General features: G+C 55.4%; 6 protein-coding genes across 6 annotated transcripts; 4 read left to right on the top strand and 2 right to left on the bottom strand.

The window, feature by feature from the left end:
• Nucleotides 1-1,304: 1,304 nt before the first annotated feature.
• Nucleotides 1,305-3,695, top strand: CDEST_03182 (Putative Zinc finger C2H2-type; the record flags this gene model as incomplete). Its single annotated transcript, XM_062919341.1, has 3 exons — nt 1,305-2,048; nt 2,109-2,335; nt 2,387-3,695. The coding sequence occupies 3 exons, from the start codon at nt 1,305-1,307 to the stop codon at nt 3,693-3,695; spliced, it is 2,280 nt and encodes a 759-aa protein (XP_062775392.1).
• Nucleotides 3,696-5,165: 1,470 nt separating this feature from the next.
• CDEST_03181 (uncharacterized protein) lies at nt 5,166-6,409 on the top strand (the record flags this gene model as incomplete). The annotated part of the gene is made up of 3 exons (XM_062919340.1): nt 5,166-5,183; nt 5,326-5,529; nt 6,224-6,409. The coding sequence occupies 3 exons, from the start codon at nt 5,166-5,168 to the stop codon at nt 6,299-6,301; spliced, it is 300 nt and encodes a 99-aa protein (XP_062775391.1). The 3' UTR covers nt 6,302-6,409.
• A 1-nt stretch (nt 6,410) lies between these two features.
• Nucleotides 6,411-10,085, bottom strand: CDEST_03180 (Putative helicase, P-loop containing nucleoside triphosphate hydrolase). The gene is made up of 2 exons (XM_062919339.1): nt 9,689-10,085; nt 6,411-9,621 (listed from the first exon to the last, which is right to left on the bottom strand). Exons 1-2 carry the CDS (start codon nt 9,917-9,919, stop codon nt 6,448-6,450), a joined length of 3,405 nt encoding a protein of 1,134 aa, XP_062775390.1. The 5' UTR covers nt 9,920-10,085; the 3' UTR covers nt 6,411-6,447.
• Nucleotides 10,086-10,794: 709 nt separating this feature from the next.
• Nucleotides 10,795-13,898, top strand: CDEST_03179 (Putative nuclear transport factor 2 domain, TAP (TAP-C) domain, UBA-like superfamily). Its single transcript, XM_062919338.1, has 3 exons — nt 10,795-11,725; nt 11,902-13,335; nt 13,390-13,898. Exons 1-3 carry the CDS (start codon nt 11,225-11,227, stop codon nt 13,423-13,425), a joined length of 1,971 nt encoding a protein of 656 aa, XP_062775389.1. The 5' UTR covers nt 10,795-11,224; the 3' UTR covers nt 13,426-13,898.
• A 1,127-nt stretch (nt 13,899-15,025) lies between these two features.
• Nucleotides 15,026-16,318, bottom strand: CDEST_03178 (uncharacterized protein). Its single transcript, XM_062919337.1, has one exon. It carries the CDS (start codon nt 16,105-16,107, stop codon nt 15,643-15,645), a length of 465 nt encoding a protein of 154 aa, XP_062775388.1. The 5' UTR covers nt 16,108-16,318; the 3' UTR covers nt 15,026-15,642.
• Nucleotides 16,319-19,107: 2,789 nt separating this feature from the next.
• On the top strand, nt 19,108-23,458 carry CDEST_03177 (Putative kelch-type beta propeller). Its single transcript, XM_062919336.1, has one exon. The coding sequence runs from the start codon at nt 20,113-20,115 to the stop codon at nt 22,444-22,446; it is 2,334 nt and encodes a 777-aa protein (XP_062775387.1). The 5' UTR covers nt 19,108-20,112; the 3' UTR covers nt 22,447-23,458.
• The last annotated feature ends 286 nt before the right edge of the window (nt 23,459-23,744 follow it).

Below are 23,744 nucleotides of genomic sequence, written 5' to 3'. Positions count from 1 at the left end.
CCGACCTGTGGTGACCCTACCAGCGGGTCTCAAATGCTGGAATGTGTCGTTGGCACCGCGTGGGGTACCCGATAGGCGGTTTCTACCAGAAAAGACTCGCCAGAATCCATTCCTAAGCAGTGGGAGCTTGACATGAGAGAGGGATCCGTATGTCGCGACGAGGAAGGAAGTGGGATATCTTAGGTAGCCAGGTACGTAGCCAAGGCGGTTCCTAGAAGAGGAAGGGACGGGAACGAGGAGGAAAAAGCTACGTATCTTTCGAGGGTCGTTGGCGGACCAGGGGTCGGATCCTTCATGGTCCGCAAAGCCCGTGCTCCGCCTCCACCGGTCGGCCGTGACGTTCTCTCATTGGTTAGCCGTTTAGGCAGCAGCCTCTCGCCCCGGGCGCTCTCAGAGTTCTGGTTCCGCTCAAGTCGTTCCAGCGCCCTTGGACTCCCGGCCTGGCTGTTTGTTGCTTGCTGGCGCTGCTTTTCTAATCAACCCCGACAACCTTCGACCGTCGCTCCAGTCCAGTCCGCCTTTCTGCATCCTCGCTCTGCTCTCTCCCCGATTTCTCGCAGTCATTTCTTCGACTCGAATCCTCTCCTCGTCCCGAACTCTCCCCTCCCATCCTGTCCTCGTCTTTTAGGGACACACACGCCGCTTCCTCAACATAAACGCCTTGTCCCACTGAGGCCGCCGCACTACCACCGTCTTACGCCATTCCTCAGTCCAAATCCACTCATCCCCCCCCCCTCTACTCACCTCGCCTCTCGTCTTTCATCCGGAGACATCCCACGGATCAGACAAGAAACATCTCTTCTTCCCTTTTCCATCCCCGTCTATTCGCCGACGCGTACTACGACTGCAAGCCGCCCATCGTCTCGCATCGCTTCTTACACACCAAACCCCCTCAGAATTAGGCAGACTGTTTTTGGACCCGACTTAAATCGACTTGCCTGCTTCGCTGTCTGCCTCCTTCTGCCTGCTTTTCCGGCCTCCCGTTGTATCACATTCACAGCACCGATATTGTCCTCATCGATACCAATATTCCATCCTAACGTAAGGCTTTGATCTGCTCTCATATACGTCGCCCATACCTCTTCCATCTCAAACAATTCCCGCCACATCATCACATTGACCAATCCCAAACCTCGGGGCCTGCCCAAGAGTTTAGGACTTGGGCATCGGGCCTACCAGCGTGGTCCTGGTCGTGACTCACCCCGTGCTCTCTCTTCAGCCCTACCTCCTACTCGATAAACTCGCAAGAGATCTAACACGCCATAGTTGACAGAGTTCTGGACACCCGTGTCATTACCGTCACCATGTCCGTCTCCGTCAACCCTCGACGCAGGACCCCGGTGACTCGCCCGGAGTCCCCTGCCGCCAGTGGCCTCAGTCTTAAGACCAACTGCCTCCGCAAGGGCGCTACCTTCCACTCTCCCACCAGTCCTACCACGTCTTCCTCGGATGATGCCTTGACTGCTCCTCCAAGCCTTCGACGCTCCCAGACCAACCTGGACGACGTTGTCGATGCTCACTGCCGCCGCATGGCGCTCATTGTCGACGACATCGACAAGTCGCTGTCCAACATCAACCTCGTCTCCCCCAACGCCAAGTCCTTCCGCGACGACAGCCTTCCCGTGCCCAGAGGCTTCCTCAACCTTCCCGTCGTTGACCCCGCAATGGCAAAGGATAAGCCAAAGGAGACGGAACGCCGCATTCTGCGTCCCAGAACCCGCCGCTCCTCGAGACATCATGAATCAGACAGCGGACTCGGCACCTCTGTTGCGCACACCGCTGAGACAGAGCCTGCGACCACGGCATCAAAGAAGGCATCGGCCATCACCAGGTCTGCCGCCAACACTTCTTCTTCCACCATGGAGAAGCTTCCCGCCCTGAGCTCCAGGGCTGTAAACCGCATCCACGAGCACGTCCTCCGACCGCTCCGGGCCAAGCCTGCCCTCAAGGACTTCGAGGCGATTGTTCTTGACGTCCCCAGGCGCATCAGAGAAAAGGAGATCATCTGCCTGAGAGACCTTGAAAAGACGCTCATCTTCATGGCACCGGTAAGTCAGCTCCTGAATGAAACTGGAGTGTGGGCAAATACTTATCGATCGTTGATGAAGGAGAGGACCAAGACCGCCGCCTTGTACCTTGATTTCTGCCTGACGTCGATCCGCTGCATTCAAGCCACCGTGGAATACCTCAGCGACCGAGAACAGACTCGACCCAACGACCGCCCTTACACTAACGGCTATTTTATCGATCTTGTGGAACAGATTCGCCAGTACGCCGGCCAACTTGCTGCTGCCAAGGAAACTGGATCAGACGCTGCCGATATGGACGTTGACCCGTACGACACCCGTTCCCGCCTATCACTTGACCATGCTGACGTCTTCTGCAGAACCGACGAAATCAAGCTTTTTGGTGGCATCGCCGAGAACGGACGCCCTGCCGAGCTCGTCCGCGTCCGCAAGGACGGCAAGGCCATTTCCATGGCGACTGGCTTGGAGGTCGACCTCGACGACGCCAAGAGCCCCATTCAGATGAAGCGCTCCTTGAGCCAACAGCTGGAGGACGACGAGGAGATTATGCGCTCCATGGCCCGCCGCAAGAAGAACGCGAGCCCCGAGGAGCTCGCCCCCAAGAAGTGCCGTGAGCCCGGCTGCCCCAAGGAGTTCAAGCGCCCTTGCGACCTAACCAAGCACGAGAAGACGCACTCTCGTCCCTGGAAGTGTCCCGTCAAGTCTTGCAAATACCACGAGTACGGCTGGCCCACCGAGAAGGAGATGGACCGTCACCACAACGACAAGCACTCGTCGGCCCCGCCCATGTACGAGTGCCTGTTCTCGCCGTGCCCGTACAAGTCGAAGCGTGAGTCGAACTGCAAACAACACATGGAGAAGGCCCACGGCTGGCATTACGTTCGCACCAAGACCAACGGCAAGAAGCCCTCGAGCAATGCCGGCAGCGTTACACAGTCCACCCCCCAGCTCATCCACATGCCCACTCCCTCCACCAGCAGCGCTGCCACTCCTCCTCCACCAATGGACCAGTTCAACTTTAACGACCCAATTCTCGCCCCAATGCATGCCATCGGCCCTGTGGGCGACTTGGCGTCTCACATAGACGGCATGGAGTTCCCCTCATACATCTCGGACGAGGAGTTTGACCAAGTTCTGGGCGCTTCGGGCCCATTTGATGGCCAGCTTGACATGTCGATGTCTCCTCCGGACCACAACACCCCCTCCACCGATGTGTCTTACGGCCCGTACTCGTATCAGGAAGGCCCTGACTTCACTGTGAACGAGGACATTTATGGTGCCCACGCTCAGCTCCCTACTCCCGACCGAGCTGTCTTTGCCGAGAAGATGAACATGGCCTTCCCCATCTACCAACCTGTTCCCACTTGCCAGCCTGAGATCGACACCGCTCAGATTGCTCCACACATTTCCCCCATTGGTCAGGGTAATGCCATGCTCTACACCCCAAACTCACTGGCTGAGGTGGACGAAGGCTTCGAGGACACTTTCACTGGCGCCAATGAGTTCTGCGGTAACGACTTCCAGCTCTTCCCGGCCACCACTGTGACCAAGACGTACGAGCCCCTTTTTGGCGAGGTGCCCAGTGCTGGCTTGGGTTACTCCCAGACTTCGCAGGATCCGTTCCAATCTATCGACTGGATGGACTATCAAAACTTCCCGAGCCAGTAAACTGATGCTGGAAGGCGGGCGATGGGTACGACGGGAGCCGTCGTCGGCGGCTCCATCGTATGTGACACAAAATATTCATTCGGGGCGGGACTGGGTTATGATTTAATGACTGGGTATGGACAGAGCCTCGAGAGGGTTTGAGGGGGGTCGGACGCTCGACCTTCCCCTTTATTTCACATTTTTTGTATTATTGGACTCGCACAACTACTCAGCTTGCTCTTGGATTTGATTCTTTTCTCATTTTCGATTCACATGAGATTGATCATAGAGAAGACGTGGCTGGAAAGAGGATTGGTGGCTGAACAGCCCAACCAGAGAGGGTCTGGGGGCTAGTTCCTACGTGGTTTGAGGAAGACGATTTAGAAACGTTATCTCGCTCAATTTTGATACGGCGATTTTGCCTAAACCACACAAAAACCAGTTCTTGGGGGTATCCGTTGAGCAATGCCGTGGAGTGATTCGCTGAGACAGTCACTGGTTGTAGGCCTTCTCGCATGCACTGCCGGACTGTAGTTTGCTCTGGTTTCCCTTTCAAACAACACAAAAACAACGCACCAAAAAAACTTGAAGAAAAAAAAAAGGAACCACCGGTTGACAGACGTCGATATGGGCGGACGGGGATATCAGAACAGATTCGGGTGTCCGCGGAAAGGGGGGTTACGGGAATGACGTGTTTGGTTTGGTTGTGAGTCTTCACGGCGAGGCCAAGCGTTGCGCTATTGTCTTGCATCCTGCTGGACGTCGAAAGCACAGGGCCCAAATCTGACACATCCCATATTTGGCCTCACTTTTCGATGCGCCACGGGACATGACGGCAAAGCAAGGGCTCAGGCGATGGAGGGATCTGCGCGTGGAACACGTATGAGGAGAGGGTGGTGACTGGGAGGGCAAACGGAAAGGGTAAAAGTAGGTAGACACCAAAATAGGTAGAAGGAACCAATCTCAGACGCTATTGTACGAGACTAATGCTTTCCCCCCTACCGTTCTTGGAGTTGTCTCCCCCTCCCACCCTTCTTGGGTTTGAATCTGTCCGCTCCCGAAATCTTCCTGCGGCGGGCTGCTGGTTGTACCGGTTCCAAACCGCCATCACGTCGAATAGGACTACATAATAACGACTCCGATATGGTGTAGTGGCTAATATAATGCCCTCTCTCCAGAAGTTCGCTATAGCTTGCTCCTCGCAGGTAGGGACACAGTGTTGCTCGTACCTACCTGCCTACCTACCTTAGGTACCTACCTAAAAGTGTACAAGCAATGCTAAAGTACCTACGATGATTACTAAATTCAGCAACAGCGCTTGCTACGCGCAAAAGGTCACGTGATGCAAGAAGTGCACTACCACAAGCTCCATCCTTACATAGCCATACTCTCAGTTTCGAAACCAATTCGCAGTGACTTATGCCGTTTTTAGCTTTCATGTTTTATTGCTGGCATTATCAATATTCAGACCCAACTCACTTCCTGCATTCCATGGAGCTCTTGCCAGGTGTGCGTGTGCAGTCCTCTGTCTTAGGTAAGTAAGGTTAGTTGTCGCTTCCATTACGTGATTGGTAGGAGCTCCGGTGGGTCCCTCGCCAGATGCCATCTTTTTGAAAGAGCCTGCGGGCAGCTGGCCGGAAGCTACCTACAGTATCCTCCGTCTCCACACCCACTCTCCAAAACCATTTTCTCTGCTGCGAAAATTTCCATCGTCTTGCACTCTTCAACCTCACCAGCCTTCCATCGCCGCCAACGAAGGCTTCCTCACCTCTGCAGATCTCGACTTCGACGTGTCGCATCTTCCTGTGTCTCGAAATACCATGGACAATTGACTGAAGTCCCGTGTCAGAGAGAGGTAAGCTCGCAAACCTGGTTTTCTTTCTCTTTTTTTCCTTGGGGACTTTTCCCCAAACTTGTCGAGCTCCCGACGTATGCTTCTGGGGCTCGCGCAAGAAACGACCATTATATGATGAAGTCATAAAACCTTTTATACTCATAGGAAGAGCCGTCTGAGACGCCCCGGGCATTCCAAGGCGGCCCTTTCATCACCCTTTTCTGGGCCCTGCTTTCCTCTTCTTTCTCTTCACCCTCATTTGCGTTCTCTTTGCCGGCCTGCCGGAGCTCTTACCTGATCGCACACCACCACCAGGAACACTGCGGCGCACTCTCCACTGGGAGCTCTGTAGCTCAGGATACCGGGGGCTGCGTGTGTGCTCTCAAGGGTAACGCGAAGGCAACGGCCGGTGGAGGTGCCTTGGGGGGGTTGGAGGGTCGGGAGGGATAGGGGTTTGGATGATGGGCTGGGAGGGTCGTCGCTCCTTCGGCCTCGCCTTTCGTGAGATGCCCTACTCTTTGAACCGGCACATGGGCTTGGGACTATTGCACCGTCATGTGCCGTCTCTTGTTTCGTCGGGGGGTAGGGGCGGCGTTTGGTGAGGTGGGGATGTTGTGCTTTTAACTCAGGTTTCTGAAATTTGCTGGTCAAATGTCTCTTTTTCATTTTGGCATTGGGTTTAGTTACATCGTTTGCTAACCTTGAGACCATCCAGATATCAGGAGGGTGTGTGCTTGCACTGTCGTCAGGTGTCTTTGGTGGTGGTGGCCATGGCCAGAGTAGAACAGAGTAATACAATACGTTCATTTGAGTCATTATTGTGTTCTTCCCTGTAGTGTCTATGTAGTGATGTTATCCATGTTGGCGTGCCAGTCCAGATCTATCCATGCCGCAACCAATTCATGCGAGAAGCCGCCACAGTCCATGTGTCTATCAACATTACTCGTCGCTGTCGCTCTCAAACACTGGCCGTCTCCTCTGCTGGCGTGCTCCCGCCTGTTGTCGCGGGGTAGCATCTTCATCCTCATCCGCTTCCTCGGACTCGTCCGTCGGCGCTACCGTCCGCGACGTCTTCCTCTTCCCTTTACTACTGAGAAGCACGTCGTCGAGGTCCGGCAACGAGTCGACCGACTCCTGCGTCGCCGGGAACTGTGTCGGCACATAAAACGGTCGGGCAGCCTCGTAGCGCTTCGCCAAGCCTACCGTGGCCGTTGCTGGGCTCGTGGCCTCCAGCACCGAAGACGTCGGAGGGATGCTGGAGACGGGATGGTCGTCCGAGACGACGAAGTCGAGCAGGTCGCCTCCGCTGTCCGACCCATCCGTGTCCAGAACATCGCTGTCCCTGTCGCAGTCGTCGCCGAGCTCGTCGCTGTTGATGCCGCGCCCCCGTAGCTTCGGGGTCTTCTTGCCACGCCCCCTCCCGGCCCCGGCCTTTTTCGCCTTCGGTTGCCGTCGCGGCGGCGGCGACTCTTCGTCCGCGACATCGTCCATGTCGTCGTCTATCAGCGCTGCAGCAGATGCGAACGCCGAACGCTTGGGCGCGCCGGTCGATCTACGCTTCTTTGGCCGTGACTCCTCGGCGTGGTCGTCATCCGACACCGCCATCGTCACCTGCCGCTCTCTGACCGTCCCTTTGCCTGCAAACGCTTCATCTTCTGTGTCGCTACCGTAAGACGGAACCGGAATATCCTCCCATCGGCTCATGTCCTCTTCTCCAAATGGCTGTATGTGGCGGCTTCTGGTGTCTTGGTTCTTGGCAAATTTCTGGCACAACTTGACAAATCTTTTCGTTCGCTGGCCGTGTTGGACTTTTTGTACTGGCCGTAGGCGTCGCTGAAGCGCGGGGTACGCAGCCAGACTCGGCATTTCCGTCTCTTCGATTTTGGCCCGACTGGCGGGTAGAGACCGATACACCTTGTCCAACTCGGCCAATTGTGCCTCTGTGAGGACGACTGCGCTGACCGAGGGCACGTCCGCGACGAAGTCGACCTCTGTCGGCTCTTGCTTCTTGGGGCGGCCTCTTTTGGGGGCCGCGCCGCTCTTACCCATATCTGATGCCTTCATGAAGCCCAGCTCGACGCCGTCTGGCAAGTGGAATTTCTTGGGGGGCAGCTTCTTCCTTGCCCTGCCCCTCTTGGGCTCCGGCAGGGACGGGTTCTGCGTGTTCTCGATGGGGATCTCAATGTGCTGCATGACCACCTCCGGGCGGATGTCCCTAGGCACAATTCTGGTCGAGAGGTCGTGGCGGAAGTTGAATTTGCTCCCCTCGCAGATCAGCTTCTGCATCTCTGCGTAGTTGTCTTTTGACCGTGCAAAGGCGTCTTCCTCTTTGCCTCGCATCAGCAAGAGTACGATGTTGCCGGCCCTTTTTCGCCCTGTTCTGCCCATACGTTGGAGCATCCTGATGGGCGAAGATGAGGCGTCGTAGCACACGATGAGATCAACTTGCCCAATGTCCAAGCCCTCTTCACCAATGGACGTTGCGACCAGCACGTTGTATTCGCCGTCTTTGAACTTTTGAATCGTTGCAATCTGTTCGCTCTGCTTCATGCCTGCGGACCGCTTCGAGTCGGCCTGGCCAACGAACACGGTGGCCTTGATCAACGGTTTGTGGACGTTTAGTACCCGGACAATATCCTCGGCACTGTCCCTGTATTCGCTGAACACAATGATGCGAGTGGAAGTCTGGCCAGCGTCCATGAAGTGGTTGAGAACGGTGTCTTGCAGAGCGGCAAGCTTCGGGTGGCCAACGAAGCCTTCGGTGCGAAGCCACTTTTCCACCTTGGTCATCATTTCCTGGAAGCTTTTGTCGTTAACTATTTGCTTCTTGTACTTGGACCCCTTGTCCCCTCTGTCTTCGGTCTCGCTCCGGAACTCCTTCAGGTTTTCGTAGAAAGGTCGAATCCCGTGGAAATTGAGCAATTTGATCGCGTGGGCAAGACTCTGTAGAATGCTGAAAATGGCCCTCATCATAAACTGCACCCCGGGGTTGGTTTTGCGTCCGACGCTGGCGAACCAATCCTGCTGTTGCTTGACTAGGCCGTATGTTGTGATTGCCATGGGATCTCTGCCGTAGTAGATATTCTGCTGAGTGAGCTTGTCCATCAACGGCTTCAGGGCTTTGGCGAACAGATCCTTGATCTCACACATTTCGTCAGAGGGATCAAGCACAACTTGCTCGACGTTTCTTTGGTGGACGTATTGGCGGATATCGATCGAGTCCTCGGTCCGGATCTCGATGTGTGATATCCCAAGGTTGTCGATGATTTCTTGCACAGTCTCAATCTTTGAGCCTGGTGTCGCAGTCAATGCTAATAGTCGGAAATAGGGGTTAAATTGCCGGATCTTCTTGACGACCTTTGCGTATGCGTATTCGCCTGTGGCGCGATGGGCTTCGTCGATCACTAGTAGAACAATGGACTTCGGATCGGCATAGCCATGCGAGATGTCGTTTTGCAGCGTCTGCGGCGTCATGAAGAATACTCGTTTGGACGACCATTCATCGACTCTGAGGGCCGGCGCCGTGTCGCCTGTAAGGAGCGTCGTGTCGGATCGAGGTATTCCCACAATGTTGAAGCAAGCATCGACCTGCTGCGATACCAGGGGTTTGGTTGGCGCAACGAACACAATCTTGGCATCTTTCGTCCAGCGATAGTAATTGAGCATGACGGTCGCGGCAATGAATGTCTTGCCAAGACCCGTGGGTAACGCGACAAGTGTGTTGTTGAACAGCCCGTTCTTGACGATGCTGAACTGATAGTCTCTGGTGGCTCCAAGATTGGTTGGATATAACCAGGTCTTCATGGCTTCGCGATTGATGGCATGTTGCGAAGGGGCTTCTGCTGGCCGGTCTCCCCTGTAGACCCGGCCAAACCCTGGTTGAGAAGGTTGGATGGATGCGTCGTCTGCCACTCTTCCGCCTAGTAGAGTTGTCTGCCGAAATGTCGACGACGATGTGCGAGTCAGTCCATTCTGAGCTCTGGGTGCCGTAGATGCCGCGTTCCTGGTGGGCGGTGCGGCAGACAGAGGTTCCGGCGAAGACGAGAAAGCATCCGAGGGTAAGTCATCCAACTCGTTTCTCAGAGGTTGGGTCGATGCTGCCCGTTGAAGTACCTGTGAAACAGCTTGAGACGAGATCGCAGTGATGAAGAAATGCGTTGTCAAAGGTGTATAGACTTACACTGGGCGCTGTAACCTTGGCCACTGTGTTTGCACCAGAGCCTTCAAAATGGCGTCCCGTGTTGGTCCGGCCGAAGGACGAAGCTAGAGTATTGGTGACTGACGATATTCTCCTAGAAGGCGTAGTCTGCGCATTAAACACATATTTGCTTGATGGCACAGTTTGGCTCTGGCTAAGGGCCTCCACCAAATCCTCGTCTGCCAGGTCGTCGTCGTATTCGTCAGAATCCATGGCGAGAACAGCAATCAAGTCCCACTCGATGAGTGAGTGATGTGTTTGGTTGTTCACCGGACGTTCGTGAGCATGGTAAGATTTTCCTCGGTCGCCATGAAGAATTGCCTGCTACGGAGTCGTCGATGTCTCTTCTTCCTAGGTGATGAGGGGCTCGCGTGGCGACCTTGCCAGTCGCGTCGTCAAGCTCAACGCGAAAGCGTATCTGAGTCACCTGATTTTGATGTGTTTAATGCCATCCCCGATAGGGATGTTGACCCACTCCGAAGTTTCCAAGTGGGGCCGATGTCTGTCGTAAGGTCCGCAGAGCTGTAGCCCGTCTGCTGGCCAGCAACCATGGTCCTAACTCTGGCTTTTTCTGAAAAGATCATGGAATCGTTATCTGAGATATGATGTGATGTGTTGAAAAGAACGAAAAATCTTTCCATTTCAAATCTCATGGGCCGATTGATTGTCTCTTTAATCCTTCCCTCCCCCTCTCCTTTTGCTGTGTTCGTACTGAACCTAGGAAGAACCCTGAAAGAACACGCTGGCGGGACAACAATCAGCGGTTGTAAGCCAGAAATCAGAGATAGTTTCAATACAACAAGCAGAAACCATTGAGACATCCTTGATGCAAATGAAATAGGTTTATTTCGAAGGACAATCCAAATTCGGTGAAAAAATGTCCAACCCCTCAAGATACCTACCCTACCTATCCAAGTACTCACATGGGTACGTACTGAAAGCAGCAAGTTACCTAAGGTAGGTTGAGCCATGGCCAGCAAGCACGCTAATCCAGTTCAGGCAAGGTCGCATGCGATCTGAGTGTTCCTGCCTGGTGGCCTCTAGTGGGGCTGACTCAAACGTCACTGCTTTTCGCGACAGACGAATTTCTTCACATCTATTCCTTTCACTTCATCACTCACCTCACCTCGAACACCACCCATAAAGCTGCACGGTCTTTGCTTTTACCGTGTTGGCCACGTCTTTATCGCTCCCTTTGCAAATTTCTCAAAGACTTTGCCGAAATTATACCTACTCTTTTTGCAGCCTGCGCCACGGCACTTGGTGCCTACATACTTTGAAGCTGTCTCCGCCCCCGAAACGAGACAACGGCCGTTCGCTCTACAATATAACAGCGATTCCTTTTCGCCTCCACGATCGTTTCCATAGTCCTTCTCGGCGCTCAGCGAAACCTTGGGCTCCCTTTTACCGTCTCCATCCTCGCCTTCATTAAGCGAACCTCATCCACGAACACCCCTCTCCCCACCCATCTCCGAACATCACCTGTCGCTTTTTGCTCGCCGCAACAATTCGACGAAGATGGCGCCTCCACGGGCTCCTCGCAGCATGACGTCGCAGCCTACGCGCGACACCCGTAACTCTACTGTTGGGGCCAAGACGTCGCGCGGTGGCGGCATTCAGAAGCGCCGCGGTGGCAGAACCCAAGTCGACAGGGACGGAGACCTTGACATGGGTAGCGCCGCCGGAGGAAGTGGCACACGTCGACCAAATAGTAGAGCAGCCCCGGCTGACACGAACAACTCGCGACCTCGGGGATCAACAAGATCTGGCGCTCCCTCCGGCAAGCCAGGCTCGAAAGTACACCAAGCGATTGCCCGACACTTGGACACTGGCGATGGAAATGATCTGGTATCAAGGAGGAAGCCACAGAGCTCTGGCCTTGTCTGGCTGACCGTCAAGGGTCTGAAGGAGAGCAAGGCCGCAAGCAATGACGACGGCGGTCTACGTGATCTGTTGATGTTCCTGGAGCGGAAAGCCACCACCCTGTCCGGCCGCAACAAAACGGTGCACATCAAGAAGGTATGTAGTGTTGCCGTGAGGCTCGGGGGAACTACATAGGGATGCCGGATGGACCAGCCTCGTTGCAACGCCAGGTACCACGCGAAGCGAGAGACACACAGCCCCATACCGGCTGCGTATGCCCTCTATGTAGCTGGGATGAAGTTAATGACTGTGAAACCGCTAACCATCAATAGTCGAGTTTGAGAGGGGACTTGGTCAACATTGCGGCAAGCAAGGAAGATGCGGAGGAAATTCTCAAAGTCAATACCTTCACGTTTGCTGGAACGCAGTTGGAGATCTCTGATAGTGACGGATCGATCGCCAAGGCGAACGAAGCATCCGCGGCAGCGCAAGAGACAAAGCAGAAGCTCCAAAGCATCATGTCACTCCGTTATGACATGGAAAACAAGCTCTTGAGACTGGACGCCCTGAACCAAGACGAAGGCCTGATACAAATGGGAATGCTGGAGTCTAAAGACAGGGCCGAGAAGCTCTTCAAGGTCATGATGAGGATTTGCGACGAGCTCTTCAAGACACCCCAAGCCAAGATCGATGCCATCCACAGCATCAGCCTGGCCAACAATAACATCGACACTGTTGCGCAAGTCGAGGAGATGGCGGATACGTTCCCCGATCTCAAGAACCTCGACCTCAGCGGGAACCAGATTGTGTCTGTCGCGGGCCTGTGGAGATGGCGCCAGAAGCTCAAGAAGCTAGAGACCCTGTACCTGACGGGAAACCCACTGCCAGTCGCGGAGCCCAAGGTGGTGCTCGAGCTGTTGCACTTCTTCCCCAAGCTGCAGGTCCTGAATGGTGAGCAATTGACACCAGAACGGATTGCGGAAATCAAGGCAGCAGGCCGACCAAAGCCGATTCCCCAGCGCGGACCCGACTTCCGTGACGTAGCCGGCATCGGAGAGGCCTTCCTGCTCGAGTTCTTCCTCGGCTTCGACACGGACCGCACAGGTCTACTAGCCAAGTACTACGACGACAACAGCCAATTCTCTCTGGCTGTGGATACCCATTCCGTCAGAGACGAGAATCTGCCACAGCCGCTTCCCTGGTCTTCATACATCAAGCAGTCTCGGAATCTGATGAAGATTACGACCCCAGCCGCCCGAGCCGCGAGACTCATCACCGGAAGGGAGGCGACGTGGAACCTCTGGAACGACCTTCCGAAAACACAGCACCCGGACATCAAGTCGGACATCAGCAAGTACATTATGGACTGCCATCTCCTGCCTGGTCTCGCCGACCCGACCGGCCAGACCGCCGGCGGAGTTGACGGCATGATCATCTCCGTGCATGGTCAATTTGAAGAATGTGACAAGTCCGGTAAGACGGGTCTCCGAAGCTTTTCTCGCACATTCGTCCTGGGACCCGGACGACCCAACAGCAACCCCATTCGCGTCGTGAGCGACATGCTCTCCCTCAGGGCTTACAACCCGCTCCCCAACATCTTCGTTGCCGAGGGCCAAGCCCCGTCAGCGCAAGAACAAGAACAGCGCCAGGCCATGATTGCCGAACTATCAAAGCAGACGACAATGACACCCACATACTCAGAAATGTGCCTGTCAGACGTCGCGTGGGACTTCACCAGGGCCTTGGCAGTCTTCCACGAGAAAAAGGTAAGATGATCCGAAATCTGGAACCGCCGAAAACCAATACTAAGCCCCACGCAGGCTCAATTGCCAGCCGAAGCATTCGCCAGCGTCTAGAGAATGCTGTGCTCGTCTCGCCCACTTTGGGGGCGTTGAGGAACTCGGAGGACAAGGGTGGATTAGGAAAAGACCACGCTGGGGCCGTCCAAGTACGACATCGGACGTCTGGCCCACAACAGCGATATATTGGAAGGAGGGAAGAAAAGGTATCTCCACACGCCGAGGATCAAAGCAAGATTGGGTAGGGGTCCTTGACAAATGTCCAGGGCTCGGAAGATAGGAGGTTAGGAGGAAGCCGTCACTTACCCCATGTGTGAGGCGGAACTAGAGGAAAGAAAATCAGAGATGGTCTTGGCAATGGAAAGGGGGAATCCAACGGCACTCGTATATACTTTTGCTCGGGTATCAAAGCGCGTCATAGAGGCAGCGGTATGTTTTTTGGTACTTGGGGATTGTTGCTGTTACAGTCTTGGACGGCGTACCAAGAAAATATCATCAAATTGCCCACATGAAAGGGTCGTTATAAACCATTCTGTCCGCCTTTGACATGACGTGAAGATGCGCGGATTAGATTGCAGCTCGATGAGCTCCGAGTTTGAGAACGGGACAGCAGACGTAAAGTAAAGTCCGGTACTAATCCGATCCGCCTCAATGGGCTGTGGGGATTTGTGAGAGAAAAGAAGAGCTGGCTAAGCTGGAAAATGTTAGGAAGCCTCATTCGCACGCTTCCTTCCAAGTGAAGCTCAGAAGTATTTTTTACAGACCAATAAGAGTGATAACGAAGGCGAGGAGGATGCCGACTCGAGTCTGGAGGCGCGCGGTTTGGGGAAGGGGTGTCTCGAGTGGTGGTGAATCGAACGGAAGACTGGTGGGAAGGAAACGTTAAGATTCCAACACGAACCAGCCTGTGTCTTCTTTAGCGTCAACGGTTCCTCGGGGCGTCGATGTCATCGTCTCTAAAGTCACAGACAAAGCCCCAGAGAGAGAGAGAGAGAGACCGAGGAACGAACCGGATCCGAAGGGGGCGCCGGAGTAGCACCGCGTTGTGGATTGGTCGGTCAGTCGGTCGGTCGGTCGGTATGGCGACATTGTCTCGCGCGGGCGCTTACACAAGTAGGTGGATCATGCGGGACTCGAGAGATTCCTGGAGGCGCGAAGATCACATGCCCGAAAGAGATGCGAGACGGAGCGCGAATCGCAATCTTGTTTGCTTGGTTCCCATCTCTTTTTTTCTCTCCTTCTCCCTCTTGGGTGTGGCGATGCAGAGCGGGTTGGCTGGGCACGTTTTCCTAGGCACGTTCTGCTGGGAAAGGGGACTGAAGATCGGAATCCCTATTCGTATGCTACCTACCTTGGGTAGGTACTTGAATGCACCTCTGCAGAGTTGACCAGTCCCCCGTTTTGTGTAGTCAGCAGCTGGAGCAGCTAATATTACAGGGAAGGGAGAAGGAAGGGAGGGGCTCCGATTCGATGTCATGCACGCTTGCCGGGAGATCCATTTCCACACCATACCACATGGTCTTTTTGGTGGGTGGAAGTAGTTCAAGGACAGCCCTTCCGTTCGTTGCTGTCAACCTTTTTTTGATTTTGTTTAATTTTGGAAAGATCACCTCTCCTCAATTACCATTCGTTATGCCCAGCCGCGCAGCCTCCGTGTCGATAGTCCGCCCATGTAGAAGAATCTCAGCATTTGATGGCGAATCACACACACATGCATGCTCACACGGATTCAGTGGTATATGCATGGAAGGCTTCGGCGCGTGGTGCGACTGTGACCAGGCATGCAGAGGGGAGGAGTGGGCGTCACGTCACATTCTGTAAAGCCGTCGACGGTCCTGGCCGATTTGCAGAGTAGTCCAGCTCTCGGGCCACGTTCAAAAGCAAGAAATCAAGGTTCTCTCGTTGGAATGACACGGCGCGGGGGAGAAGTTTGGACGGGACAGACTCACAAGGCAATACTTGAGATGATTTATGCCGCTCTTTCAGTGTCTGGGCGCGGCAGTCCGAGAGCCGACCGTCGATGAAGGGGCGATGAGACGGAGTTAGAGGGGCGGGAGGGAAGGCAGCCGTGCACTGGAGGAGGAATGTTCAGGCCGGTTCATCTCTGCCGGAAAGGAAGGGCCTGCCGGGACCTGCGTCTGACCGCTACAGAGCTTGGATGCCCCGTGGGAAGTCAAGTCGAGACCGGAATCTTTTGGATGGGTTGACCCAGGCAGGGAAAAAAGTTTGGCAACGGTGGTTTCCGGACAAAGCAGGCAAGGCAGAGGGAATGGACTACGACCTGGCTCGACATTCGTATTGGATATTCTTCTTCTTTTTATCTATTTGTTGGGACAGGCAATGTCCTTGAAACCCATAGGAATGCTCTCTTGCGTAGCGACTCACGAGACTGGGGTCGGCGCCGTTGGAGGTTGATGAAAGTTTTTGGAGGCGAAGGAGGTTGATGGCCTGGCCCCCTTCTGTCCCTCTGTCCCCTCCCCCCTTGCTTGAGTTGAGAATCAAGCCGCTCGCATTCTCTGCAATACGCGGCCCTGGTGGAAAGGAGCCATTTCTGTGGGTTTTGCTGCAGGCCGCTTGAGCCTCGAGCGCCTTTGTCCCCTCTTCCTCATCCTCCTGCCCCGTTCCACAGCGGGCAGTACGTCGCTTGTGTCGCGTACAGTGGAATGGCACATGGGGTGAGGGAGGATCGCGGTCGGGTATGAGAGGGGAGAGGGGGGCGAGCACGGGAGCAGATGCCATCGGTCACACCTCGACGGGTGGCAGCTCCATCGGCCAAGGTGCCAATGGCAGGTACAGATAGAATCCGGTCCGTTTCGTACAACGTGCAAGGTGGGTTTTGATGTCATGGCATCGAGCTGTGCGCCGCTTTGATCGCGACGGGGCAGTCTCGACTGTTTTCTAGATGATACAGACTGTACTCTGTACACCTGTAAGGGCGTCCGTCGTGCGACCCTCTTTGGAGCCGGAAGGCCGTGGAAAGCATCGTCACGACCCGGCGCCCCCCTTTCGAAGCGAAGGCGGAAAAGGGAAGAGGCATCGTGCGAAAGCGGCCATGCCGCCCGTCCTGATCTTACCCTTTTGATTCTTTCTACGGAGACAGATACTGCAGCATCCTTTCTCCGGCCGTTTCGCTTGCCCGCTTACATCGGCCGGATGCAGGCGGATGGATCCATTGGCAATGGGCTATGCGGACATACACCAGGGGCGCTGCCCAGTGTTTCTTAAAACAGGATACAGGATACTGGGGGGGGGGGGGGGGCAGGGCAGCCTGGGACAGGGCGCTTTGCGCTATATCCAAGCAGCTGATCGCTGAACGGATGCCTATGTATGTATTGAGGGAGGAGAAGGAGGAGGAGGAGGAGGAGGTGCTGAGCGGCGTGTGACGGTTGTAATGACAGGTTGGTTGTTTGGTAATTCCAGAAAGGAAAAACGGTCGTCACTGCCTGCGATATGTAGTGCACCTAAGTAGTATACCAAGGTAGGTAGGTAGGATGGCATCGTTAGCTGGTGGGCACACTGCATTTTCCTGGGCTTGGGTGGCTCAGGGGCGCTGTCGGATGACGCAGGGGTTGGCCTGCCTAGCGCGTTTCAGCCAAAATGCCATTGGGGGCTCACAGGAGTCGTCAGAGCAGTCGTTCAATTGCCTGCTTCTTCTTCCACTCTCACATCTCTCACATCCATCTCTCTCACCCATCACGACAACTTTCGCCCAAGGAATGCCAAGCCCAAGGTGGGAAACGCCCACGTTTGTCCAGTCCAGCAATGGAAGAGCCAGCCAGCCGGGCCTTTCCTTGACTGCCTTGCCCCTCTGCCCCCCCCTCGACCATGGGTGACAGTGGGAATGGGAACGACACACCGGGGATTCTCTTTCGGACTCCCAGTCCGGTTCGACTCCCACTCTCCTTCCGGGGGGCCTTGGCGACCATGCCCTTTTGCTCCCATCGTCGCCCTCCACGGCGCTGCACTGCATTTTTCTCGTCCGATTCCAGTAAAAGCCTGCAAACCCTTAGCCTGATGCTGCTGCTGCTGATACATACATTGATCGGATGGGGCTGGATGGTCCACGCTATACCTGAATCTGAGTATCGGCTCCAGGACCAGGGAGCAGCCGGAGGACGGCAGGCATCGTTTTGATTGCTCCCAATTTGCGCCGCTGGTGCTCTTCCGCCGCCGCCTTTCCCCAGCTTTCCCGGCCTATTCGTCCACTGGGGGACTACCTGTGAAAGCCGGCCAGTTTAATGAGCGTGGTGTAGAATTACGCCAGTCTCTCTTTCTCCCTCCATCTAGCTCGCGGTCGCCGGGTCGCTCAACTCACGGACGGATGGGTCTCGCTCGCACAGGTTTTGTCCTTCTTCTTGTCTGTTGCTCGCCTCGTTGCAGGTCCCCGTTTGTTCTGACCCGTTTCGACGTCCCATGCCGCAAGCATCCCGATATTAGACGCGTGTGTTGAGGGTCGAGAGCCGGGAGCAGGCGTCCACGCGTTGCTGGGCCGCTTTGGGTTTTGTCGTTCATCGATTTTTGTTCGAATGCATTGGCCGGATGCCAAATCGTTTACTCTGAGACAGGCGTCAAGTAATAACTGACGCACCGTCCAGACGAGCAAACGGGCATGCGGTTGTCGACTTGGATGGGCCAAGACAAGCAACCGTCAAGGCAACGGACGGACAGACTGCGCTACCGGTGGCTGGCAGCAGCGTGATGCTGCCGGCCTGTGCTGTCAGTCACCCGTCGTCTGGTGTGATGTGTCGGGCCAACATGTTTATGTCGTCTCTCCCCCCCATCCTTCGACTCCTAGGAGGTTAGGACGCTGGCGCCGAGGCCTGCGAATGGTGAGCCATGAGGTCCGCCTCGAGCTGGAGCACGGTGCGCCAGCACGAAGCCCGAATAGAGAAGAAAACGAGACAAGGTACGGATGCCTACAGACAGACGTTGCTTTGCTTCACCGGCACGCGATTCTGCTTGCTTTAACGCTGCGGGAAGCAAAGGCTCACATCGCAAAGACCGTCTGGTATAATCGGCTTGACTGGCTGGCCGACCAGTAAAGGCACTAATTCCCGACTTCTACTGGGCTGCACGGTTGACTGCTCGACGGCTAGCCGTTGGGGGCAACCGTTTGGCTGTCTTTCTTTTGCGTATATCCGTACAGTACCACTCACTGGGCGTCCAAAAAGCCACCCCACCCGGTCCAGGAACGACGAGAGCGACGCCGTTGATAGGCCAGACACCCCGGCACCCCCTTTTCCCAATCTCGCGCTGATCCAGAAAAGCTGCGCTAGGCTCTAGCCTCCAGGGTAGCTGCATCCTCGGCCTGTACCTGGGCGGCACCGCATTGTCTCACCACTGGTCCAAGTATTCTTGGCCCTTGCTCTACTTTGGCGCTGGACCGCTGGTTGAGTGAGAAGGGTTCATGGTGCGTCCCCTGTCTCGTCCCCCATCTTGATGGCTCTTGGACCGTCTGATTCGCCCACTACAAGCTCAAGCCACCCCGGACGCTGGACCAGGACGTGCCTGGCGACCCCCCCCGGTCACGATTCCCCAAATCCCTGTCTCGTGTTTCCTCACCTGCAACTTGGGCTGTGTGCCCGGTCGACTCCTGCTGCCAGTCTTGCCAGCCAGGCGTTCAAGCGCTGACAGCGACAATAGACAGAGAGAGGACCACGGCGGAGTCGTGGGTACCACTCTTTCTTTTCGCCTCTCCTCCTCTGCTGGTCTCTCTCTTTCTCTCTCTGCCTCTCTGTCTCTCTCTCTCTCTCTCTCTCTCTCCCTTGGTCTCCATTTCCCTCTCTTTCCCTCCTTTCGGTGCCGTGTGCATTTCTCTCTCTTTCGAGGTGGAATTGTTACTCATCGTCTGGAACGTTGAATTCTCGCGAGACAAAAACAAAAAAAGAGTCGTTCATTATAAGCCTTCTTCGATTCCTCGACGCGCCAGTGCACTACACGCCTGCTCGCCCTCTTTCCCTCCTCCCTATTCCACCGGGGGAAAACCCGACCGGTCGACCGATACGAGCAGCAGTAATAGCCCCGGGGCGATACGACATATCCACGACATCTCGCACCTCACACACACATACACCCACACACCCACCTACACACACGTCCGAACCTGCCCAACGACTGCGAGGTCTTCGCCTGACCACCCTCGAAACCTGCGACACCGAAGCCTTCAGGACACAGGAGAACCGGCAGAATCCCCTTTTTTGTTTCCCTCTCACTCATTCGTCTGGGTCTTTTCTTCCTACTTCCCGTCTGTCTGTCTAGAACTAGTCAAAGAAACTTTGTTCTGCAGATCAAACCCGAGACAAGGGCGACACCTCCCGTACACGACAAGTCTGACGGCTCTGATTCTTTCTCCCTTTGATCCGCCTTTTCTCATCCTCTACTCTTTGGCCTCACATCCTGCCAGCTTGGGACCCATCGGCCGAATTCGCTTCGACACACCGACTCGCTTTAGTCCTCGGACTCGACCGACGCCTCGAGGGCATCCGCTTGCGTGCTTAGACTGTCGTATCACCTCTTCAAGTTGTCTGTCAGGAGACATTGTCGCTTTTCCGAGGAACCGTCGCATTGGAATCGAGTTATCGTCCTTTTCTGAAATTGCTTTGGAGTCAACGCATTCTACCCGATACGCACCTTCATGTTACGCTGCAGATTGCACGCCGTTCATTTACACACCATCTCCCATTAGCATCTTAACCGACACGATCGCATCATCTACCTCATCACACGACTCAACATACGAACACGATGAAGCTCCCCGAGCCCAAGGTCGCTCTGGAGAACATATGTTCAGTCATCCACGACAACGTTCTCTACACATACGCCGCTGGCGCTTTCCAGTCATTGGCACTCGAAGAAGGCGCTAAATGGAAGACGTTGACGCAAGGTGAATCTGTTACGGGAGCCGTTTGCGTGGGCTCGAATCCCAAGGATGCCAGCCAGGCGGGCTTGTACATCGTAGGGGGTAAAGGGGCATCGGCCGACTATCGCGGACTGCAGAAGTTCACCTACGCAACGGGCAAGTGGGAATCCATCACACCACAGGACCCCGTCACACAGAATCGACTACTCCACGGAGCAACATACCTCCCCGGCACTGACCAGATCATCATGTATGGTGGCAGCCAGGATGGATACTCGGGTCCCTCGACGCAGACTTTCGTGGTCGGAGCGTCAGCGCCTTACAACACCAGGGCCTACTCGTCGTCAGCGGCACCCGTCGTGAACCCCATCCTCCTGCCGTGGTCCGATACGCAGGCGGTCTTGGTCGGAGGCAGCACCACCAACAACAAGATTATGCTCTTCAACCCCGACGTGGCTTGGACCGACTCTGGCGCGACGCTGGCGGAACCTCTGATGAAGGACACGACGGCCATCAGAGCCGTCCTCATCAATGGAGATGATGGAAGTAAGAGCTTGTACACCTTCGACCTCTCAACGACACCGAACGAGGTCAAGCGAATGGTTCTCATCGATGCCTCGGGTGCCCCCGTTGCCAACTCCGCTGCAGTTTCGAAGAAGGCCACGAGAGATGCCACTGGCGAGTTCGAGAAGCGCTCGCTGACACTCAGTGACTGGCCCGCTTACAACCAAACGTTCGCGCCCGCGGGTACCCGGCTCAACTATGCCCTTGCCCAGGGCTCTGACGGGCTTGTCGTGTTTGCTGGAGGCTCTGGGTCCGTCGACGACCCTCTCTGCATGTTCAATGCGCGCGAGAATAGCTGGGAAGATGCCGTCCAGAAACTGAGCGAGCAAGAAGTTCTCATCACTAGCGAATCAACGAGCTCGATAAGCAGCACCACCGCGACCTCGACTGTTGGAAGCTCGAGCGCATCCGGGACCTCCTTTTCGACCTTGCCCGCGTCCGTCAGCGCCTCCCCCTCTGGCTCGGCCTCGGCCTCGTCATCCGCCAGTTCCGAGACCGCCGCTGCCGGCACCCCGGCTGCTGTCGGCGCCAACACCATCCTCGGTATCGTGCTCGGGACCATCACTGGTGTCATGATTCTCCTTGGTCTGATCTTGTTCTGTATTCGACGACGACGTGGCAAGAATCAGCAGAACGTCGAGGGTGGTCCGAACGCCAGGGGTATGAGCCCAAGAGGCTTCCCTGACGAGAAGGCCGGGCTTGGATACGGCAACGACGACTTTGGCCCTGGCCCCAATGGTCACTTCCGTGGTCACCAGCAGCAAGGATCTGCGGGCTCCTTCTCCTCTATGGCAATTCTGATGGGCAAGGTCAACGGCAACAACACTCCCAAGTCTGCTGGTGGTGCGCATGGCGGTAGCAACCGCGATAACTCGAACACCTTCTTCAAGAGCACCATCGGCAAGCCCATACCTCAGATGAACGAACAGTCTGCCCTCTCGCCCCCGTCTCGGGATGAGAAAGGTGTCTCGTTCGCCGCCGATGTCGTCGAGCCCCGCCCGACGCCCCGGGGAGCTCCCGTAGGCCGTGCCGGTGAGACGCGCAGAAGCTCAGGCTGGAACCGATACTGGTCCGGCGGCAGCGCGCTCAATATTCTCGGATTCGGCAACTCGAAGCGGACGACCGTCGACTCGGATCGAAGCTCTCACTACTCCAACACCAACTACAAGAACCGGATAACACAGGACTCGGCCACAGTGCCTCCACTGCACCTCATCACCCAGGACTTGACCACGGTCCCGCCCATTCAGCACGATGGCCGGCCGGAGCTCAGCCGTGTCGTCTCGGGCAGTCCGACCGTATCCAACTACTCGAACCAGATCCCCTTCCGGGACGGAGTGTCTGCCACGATTGAATCCCCCCGAAGACCCACGTCTGACGCGTCCTCTGGATACTCGAGCGGTATTCCCGAGAGTGTCCGCGACGCATGGGACCCTACCGGCCCCTCGAGACCCTGGGGTGCCAATCGCGCGCCGAGCAGCGTGTACGCCGAGAGCCTCTACCCGACTTCGCTGGCGCCGAGCCTGCCGAACAGGCAAACCCAAAACGAGATTCCGATTGGTATCAGCCAGCAGCCCCCTCTCGCCATGGCGGCCACATCGTCAGATATGAGCTGGCTCAACCTAGGCGAGATCAACAAGCAAAACCGCCAATAGGTCCAGCCGGCGACAACAAACATGCCTTGAAGCCATGGCGGTGATGAGACACTAATGGCCACTGTGCACCACTCTGCGAGCTCCGCTCTCGCCCATGGCGCTTCACGACCCAGAATCATGATCCGTCCTTTTTTATACCCAGGTCTTTTCCGGAGCATCGTTTTCGGCGGAGGGGGCCTCTGCATTCCAGCATAGACGGCTTACAGTACTCGAAAAGTCCTACTCGTTACATACACACATACACCTTAGCCCAAGTCTCTCCCGAGACGCAACACACATGCACACTCCCGCGCAACTCTCACTACCCAACTACCTACCTTATACCCATCTCATTCACCGCCCGTCCTGCTCTCTGCCGCGCACACTATTCCTGCCATCTCGAACCTCTCATCACGACCGCGGCAGACATGGTATGGACCTCCCCTTTTGGGCGGCGTAATTCGCTTCATGCACTCGTGAACATAGTTTCCCTTTTCCTCAACGTTTCCTGTTCGCTTTCTATCTCTTTTTTCCTCTTTTCATTTCTCGCTTCTCACAGCATCAATCTCTTCTGTACATTTCTCTATCTTAGAGCCAGACCCGGGACAGGTCGTTCCCTTCGCAGTCAGTCATTTCCGTGATACCGATATCGCAGAGAATATCACACAACCAAGACACACTCATGCCGCGCAACGAACATGACGCTGCTTGGTTTTGAATATGTAATTACCAATTTTTTGTTCATCGCCTCAATTGGGGAAAGGGGAGGTATCTCAAAAGGGTGTCGATGAGGCTGCACTTGTGCAACTCTTTTTCCTAGGTGTTTTGTCTTTCTCCCTCGGCATCTCGGCTCTACGTGCTCCTTCCTCTGGGAGGGGGGCGACTTACTCGACAGGCCGCGAGAGGGCGGAAAAGGAGCAAATGGATGGCGAAGGCCTGGGAGGGCGGAGAAGATGTTTTTTATCTTTGTTTTATTTATGAAAGATGAAACAGGAGACGACGGAGGGGAGGGAGGATCTATTGTATTATTCCTGTCAGCTTCCGTTGGCTGTCGCAATTGATAGCCTTCTAAGTTGCAAATATCTCCGTCCCCATCGCCGTATCATGCCGTGACTTCTTGAGATCACCTTCACAATGTAACAGGCGCCTGGGTACAAGATGTTGGTATTGTTTTGTCCTCCCTCCCCTATCTTTACTTCCTTTTTTTTTGGGGGGGGGGTTGGCATGAGACTACTTGATCCATCATGGTTGGTTACCGGCAGAACCAACTTCTCTACATGCGATCGGTATCGTGTCTTCGAACACAGACCAAGACGCCC

This window comes from Colletotrichum destructivum, chromosome 2, assembly GCF_034447905.1.
Source record: "Colletotrichum destructivum chromosome 2, complete sequence".
Classification (NCBI taxonomy): Eukaryota; Fungi; Ascomycota; class Sordariomycetes; order Glomerellales; family Glomerellaceae; genus Colletotrichum; species Colletotrichum destructivum.
The sequence above is the reverse complement of the archived record's forward strand: the minus strand, read 5'-3'. Positions and strand labels throughout refer to the sequence as shown.

Coding starts and splice junctions, on each gene's coding strand:
- CDEST_03180 (XM_062919339.1), bottom strand. CDS start 9,919: ATGGATTCTGACGAATACGACGACGACCTGGCAGACGAGGATTTGGTG. Junction 9,622..9,688: donor CCAAGGTTACAGCGCCCAGT/GTAAGTCTATAC, acceptor GCTGTTTCACAG/GTACTTCAACGGGCAGCATC.
- CDEST_03179 (XM_062919338.1), top strand. CDS start 11,225: ATGGCGCCTCCACGGGCTCCTCGCAGCATGACGTCGCAGCCTACGCGC. Junction 11,726..11,901: donor AAACGGTGCACATCAAGAAG/GTATGTAGTGTT, acceptor AACCATCAATAG/TCGAGTTTGAGAGGGGACTT. Junction 13,336..13,389: donor CAGTCTTCCACGAGAAAAAG/GTAAGATGATCC, acceptor AGCCCCACGCAG/GCTCAATTGCCAGCCGAAGC.
- CDEST_03178 (XM_062919337.1), bottom strand. CDS start 16,107: ATGGCATCTGCTCCCGTGCTCGCCCCCCTCTCCCCTCTCATACCCGAC.
- CDEST_03177 (XM_062919336.1), top strand. CDS start 20,113: ATGAAGCTCCCCGAGCCCAAGGTCGCTCTGGAGAACATATGTTCAGTC.